Source organism: Trachymyrmex septentrionalis, unplaced genomic scaffold, assembly GCF_001594115.1.
Source record: "Trachymyrmex septentrionalis isolate Tsep2-gDNA-1 unplaced genomic scaffold, Tsep1.0 scaffold129, whole genome shotgun sequence".
Classification (NCBI taxonomy): Eukaryota; Metazoa; Arthropoda; class Insecta; order Hymenoptera; family Formicidae; genus Trachymyrmex; species Trachymyrmex septentrionalis.
The window spans coordinates 635,680-641,546 of NW_017304428.1; the positions used below are offsets into that span (position 1 = coordinate 635,680).

At 30.6% G+C, this 5,867-nt stretch overlaps 1 protein-coding gene across 2 annotated transcripts in view; it reads left to right on the forward strand.

Annotated features, from left to right (window-relative positions):
* The first annotated feature begins 525 nt into the window (after nt 1-525).
* LOC108756610 (E3 SUMO-protein ligase RanBP2) overlaps nt 526-5,867 on the forward strand; it is a 27,353-nt gene continuing 22,011 nt past the window's right edge. Inside the window, exons 1-5 of one of the 2 annotated variants that reach the window (XM_018500546.1) lie at nt 526-752; nt 2,375-2,600; nt 2,697-2,873; nt 2,937-3,249; nt 3,433-3,734. In XM_018500546.1, coding sequence (XP_018356048.1) covers nt 681-752; nt 2,375-2,600; nt 2,697-2,873; nt 2,937-3,249; nt 3,433-3,734 — 1,090 coding nt within the window. In that variant the 5' untranslated portion in view covers nt 526-680. The remainder of the gene's footprint in view (nt 753-2,374; nt 2,601-2,696; nt 2,874-2,936; nt 3,250-3,432; nt 3,735-5,867) is intronic. The other variant, XM_018500547.1, reaches the window with a different exon arrangement.

The window sequence follows — 5,867 nt, forward strand, 5'->3', positions numbered from 1 at the left end:
AAAATTTATTTTTTGGACATACATGTATATTAATTTCTTTTATATCCCTCAGCTTTCTCATAACATTTTCATAGATATATAATTATATAATATTTTTTTATACAAAAATATACATTTTTAAGTTAATTTAATATTTTTCTACATTTTCATTAAGTTCAGATTATTTCATTGTAATAGTAGATTTATTCGTTTGTATATTGTTTGTATGTGCATGCTCTAATATGCTCCTATAACAGCTCTTACTCACTCCAACGCATTTGTTGCGACACGAATAAATCTACTATCTAGTGAGTTTTGACAGAGCGAAAAAAGAATTAAAAGAGAAAGAAGTTTAGGTGGTAACCATGGCAACGTTAGGTAACTTGCTTATTCACGCATGCACACTCCATTTTGGCCAACACTAACATCAAAGGTACCGACAGAGAGTTGCTTTACTGTATGTACTGTGCTTATACTGTGCCTGAACTTTATCTGGGGGAAATAAGTATTAACGATCATTACTGTTGGCGACGCAGGATTCGAGGGTCGACGGGAGACCGTTTGAAAGAGATACGTTGCGTTGCAAATAAATTTTCGCGATGAGCCGATGTGAAGTGTGCAAGTTGTGAAAAGGATTGGTGTCAGTTGAGTGATACGACGAAAGTGTCGCAGATTGCAGGGCCGGTTCAACCGGCAGCATCATGTTTCGCTCGAAGAAAGACGTTGATCGCCACGTGCAGAACGTGTTTTGCAAGCTGCGAAACGAAAATGAGGTAAGGTTACCGTTGCACTCGGGTACTCGGAGTCTCTTTTTTTCTCGCGATATTTACAGCTTCATGCATTTTCTTTTCTTGTCTTTATTTGCAAATTGTAACAGATATTAATACAAATAATGAGAATAAGTACTTTCGGTATGTTTCGTTGTACCAAGCAACGACTGCTCAGCCGCCCGAATATTCTAGTTTACACCGAGCACTTAATATTAGTACCTTCTATTAAATTATCTTAATTTCGGCAATACAGTTAAAGAATGTTGCACTAACCTATAGTACGCCATATGCATCTTGATTAATAAAATATCCATATTATATGTACATTTGCACGTGCATCGCCGAAATTAAAATAACTTAATGGTAAGTTATTGTATTAATACACGTATTAAGTGCTCGGTGTAAACAAGATCAATGTCAGCGGAAACCTTTGAGTGATTCCAGACGAGAACGCGTACTTACCAATCATGGCGAATTTTCGCGGGAAACTATTCTTGTGCTGTCGATATCTTGATGAAATTTTTTCTTTAAATTCTTATAATTTTTTAAATTTAAATTTCAGAATTTCCGTTTTTTTATATGACTGCAACTTTTTAGAAAATCTCAGAATACTTGTCAAAACGCCGATGAAGTGCATACGTACATCTTTTCTAAAATTCTTTATTTAATTTTAAAATATTCTAAGATTTCTCGTTTTATAATATCCGAAAAAAAAACTTGTAGAATCTGAACAACTCTAAGATATTTTTCAAAAAAACTTTATAACAGTAAAATAAATGTATGCGAACATGATTGTATATGAAAATGTATTGATTATAACGTAATATAGTATTAAATGAGTATATATTTTTAATGTGTTTTAAATTAAACGATATTATAATGAAGAATCCTTAAAAATATTGATATGTAATATAAAATATGAAAATTTTTTCAGCAGGAAAATGAAACTGATGGCGATAAATTCAGATATCTTATTCAGTTGACTTGCAGTTATTCGTTCATATTTATCATGATATGATCGTTAGGTGCAAACTCCTTTATATGTTTGCTTTAATATTTACCACCCTTATAGCACCCTTAATCGGGTTTAATAACATCCGTAGTTATGAAACTGGAGAATCATAGTCGTTCCATTTTTCTAAGGACATAACAGCTACGATTGGTCAATTTCATAACTATGGATGTAATTAAACCCGATTAAGTGTGCTGTGTAAATGTAGTCAATAATAGCCATTTTTTAAACTAAATTTTTGTTGCAATGAAAAAAATTAGAATACATTTTGAAATATATTTGAAGTATATATATCTAAAATAAATTTGTCTTATTTCTTTTTTTTACCAATTTATTTAATATAAGTAGAATAAGAATATAAAAAATTATACTTAACAAAGTATTTAATTTATTAATAATTTTGATCATCTTTCTAATAATCTTTATATAATGGGATCGTCTAGATTACCTGTATGAAAATATATTAGTTATGATTAATTTAGTATTAAATGATGAGTATACATTTTTAAATGTATTTTAAATTAATATAAAGGATATAAACATGTTTATATTTTATACTTGAGTTTGGATTGTAGAATCTAATACTTGTTGGTATCTGTGATTTTTGTTACAGAAAAATCTTCGTTGTTACAATGTTGCCAAACTGTATTATCAAGTGGGTGATTATGAGTCCACAAAAAGATATGTATTTAATTACTTAGAGATACGAGATAGTTCTGCCAGTGCACATAAGTTGTTGGGTCAGGCTTATGAAGCGCTTGGCCAAAAGGAAGCAGCTTTTAATGAGTACAAAGTTTCCCTCGAACTCGAAGGGAGGCAAGATGATCTGGTCTTGAAAAGTAAGAAGCTGACGCTTTTATATTTACCTCTTATTGCCCTTTCAACACTTTATATCAGTGTAACATTTAAATTTTCTTTTTTTACTTTTTTTTCAGTATGCGAATTATTGATTGACATGGATATAGGAATGGATGTTACTAAACTGAAGTATTGGGTAGAGAGAGCTGACAAACTATTTCCACATAATCCAATAATTTTTCAATTAAAAGAAAAACTTTTGACTATAGAAAAACCAAACAATAGCAGTGAGGATCTTGAGGCACTTATCGCATGTAAGTAATTATTATTATGAAATAGAATTAAAGAACGGAGAATTAACAGGTGAAATTTTTTAGCTGAATTGGCTGCAAGACCGACTGATGTGCAACTTCGTATCAAATTGTTAAACTATTACATGTCGGAGCATAGATTGGATAAAGCTTATGAGCATGCCATCAGTGTAGAGGCCACTGTCCCTCATAAGGACAACGTTGTGTGGTATCAGCTGCTGTACGAATTATTAACAAAATATAAAGAGACTAAATCTCTTGACTGGTCTTTCTGGTTGTTCTATATATCTGTATCTGATAAATATGCGGGACTATGTCTTAAGGAGCAAGGAGGTGAAACAAAGAAAAGCATTCAAGAGGCAGCTCAGGCAGTATTTAAGTAAGTGTATCAATATGTCTATAAACTAAATTTTATTTTATAATGTGTCAATAGAGATGAAACAGTGATAAAATTGTTCTTCAGATATAATATCTGTAGAATATACATATTTTAGAAATAAAGTTTATCTGTTTCATATGTTTATTTTTATAATATACTTATGAAACAAATATTATGATACAGTTTTGACCAAAATCTGAACGAGATGAAGTCAAAAAACTTTTCTAAACAACACACCTTTACGGAGCACTTGTTTACGCACATGTGGGGCCAGTTGCACTTCCACTTGGCGTGTTTGCTATTACGCAAAACGAAACGCGAGCAAGGCAGTTGGAATGAAGCAGGAAGACTATGCTCACCACTGTTATTAACTGCATTACACGTGGCCCCATTGGAAAATCGTATGCGCATACAATTAGAGGATGAATTCAAGAATCAATTCAATATGTGGGCAATGGAGGCAGCATATCGATGTTGCCAAGCTGGTACGTGAGAAATTATCCTGTAATGGGATATTTACTAGGAGAAACATGGAAAACATGGAAATTTTAGCAGATCTTTTTTATTATTAGGATTTTTGTATCGCAAACATTATTTAAAAATGATTTCATAAGATTTGTTTGAAACTTTTATTATTTAAAGATAATGATATTCTCTATATGCATAATTTTGAGGGGTAACTAGACAAATATTAATTATAAAGCTTTAGAAAAATTGCAATCTTCCTAAGGCTTTATAATTAATATTTATCTGGTTATCCCCCATTTTCTTCGGTTTGAGTGATTCATATCATATTTATTTATAGTCCCTTAGATTTTGAACGAATTTTTAAATACCGTTTTTGCGCTATAATTGAAAATGTACTGTCGCTGTTTGTTTAGCACAGCGTATGTTAAAAAACTTTAAATGCAATTATCTTTTGAACATGCCTGGTTACCCCCTCCCCCCCTCAAAATTATACGTATGTACAGAGAATATTATCTTTAAACAGTAAAAGTTTCAAACAGGTCTTAAGAAAAATGATTTTGCGATTCAACCTTAAAAGCAGTGATATTCATAGAATTTTATTGGTATTTGTTTAGAATTTTATTTTTAAATTTAAATTTTATCTTTTTTGGAAAATTTTTTTCTTATTTGTTCTTAATAATGTAAAATGCCAATCAATTAGCAATAAGAATAGCATTTGTATCCGTGTATATTTATATAAATTCTTGTGTGTTTATGCGTTTTTATTAAAAAAAAATCAAGGTGATGATAGAAGATAATTTTCAGTACTCAACAGAAAAGAGTAGTTATTGGATATTGTATTGTAATGAGCTTCTTTCCTATATTATTCTATATATTCGTTTTATGATTCCAATTGTAGAAAATAATTGATATAGTTTTGTGGAATTTCTTTTCCACTAATTTATATTATATAGGGTGTCTTATTTTAATGTTCCACCCCAAATAACTTTTTTATTTTGATCTTAGAAAAAAATATTTCAGACAAAAGTTGTATTGATTTGAGAGGGACATGAGATGGTGTCATTAGTTTGATTTTGAATAATTGCTTGAAGGTCACGTGAAGGTCACGTGAAGGTTACCTTTAATTTCTTAAATGAAACCCCTTATTTTTTATTACACATTCTTGTAGATCATCTCGAGAACTTTGTAAAATACTATAATTAAATAAGATTGGAAATAAGACCGTTTATATTAGATACGTTACTTTAAATACGAAACGCCACTACGATCTGAATGTTAAGATGTTGAACTATTATATATATTCATTTAAATGAATTAATTTGAGAAATTAAAATTGCGTGTCAATATGGTTGTCGGACTTTCAACGCAATCAATCTGAAATATTAATAATCCCCCCAAATTTCCCAAATTTAATCTTAAAAAACTGTAATAAACTTATTGCGAAAAATATTGCCTCGGCCGAGAGTCAAATCCGGATCTCTTACATTCTGTTCTTGCGATCGTTCTAAGCTTTTAGACTACCGACATCTTAGCAATATTTCTTAGCAATAACCGACATGCATAGAGAGCATTGTAGGCGAGCGTGTATAAATAATAAGTTTATTACAGTTTTTTAAGATTAAATTTGGGAAATTTGGGGGGATTATTAATATTTCAAATTGATTGCGTTGAAAGTACGACAACCATATCGGCACGCAATTATTATTTCTGAAATTAATTCATTAAATGAATATATATAATAGTTCAACATCTTAACATTCAGACCGTAGTGGCGCTTTATATTTAAAGTACTATAATTAAGTTTATTTTTTCATTAAGTACTTTTCGAGTTATAAGACTTGCAAGTTACAACACCGCCGGCATTTACATAATCCAAAGTACCCGATCGATGGCTAAAATCTATTGAATATTGTTCAGGATCATGATCTGGGTAACATTTGTCAGGATCAAGGATGGAGGTTGTACTTCTTATTTTTATTTTTACGTAGAAATGTAATTTTTAGTGCAAAAATGAAATTAGCCGTCGGTAGGACACTTTGGATAATGCAAACACTGGCGCTACTGTAACTTGCAAGTCTTATAACTCGAAAAATATTTAATGAAAATCAACTTAATAGTGTTTTGAAAAGTTCTCGAAATGATCTATATAT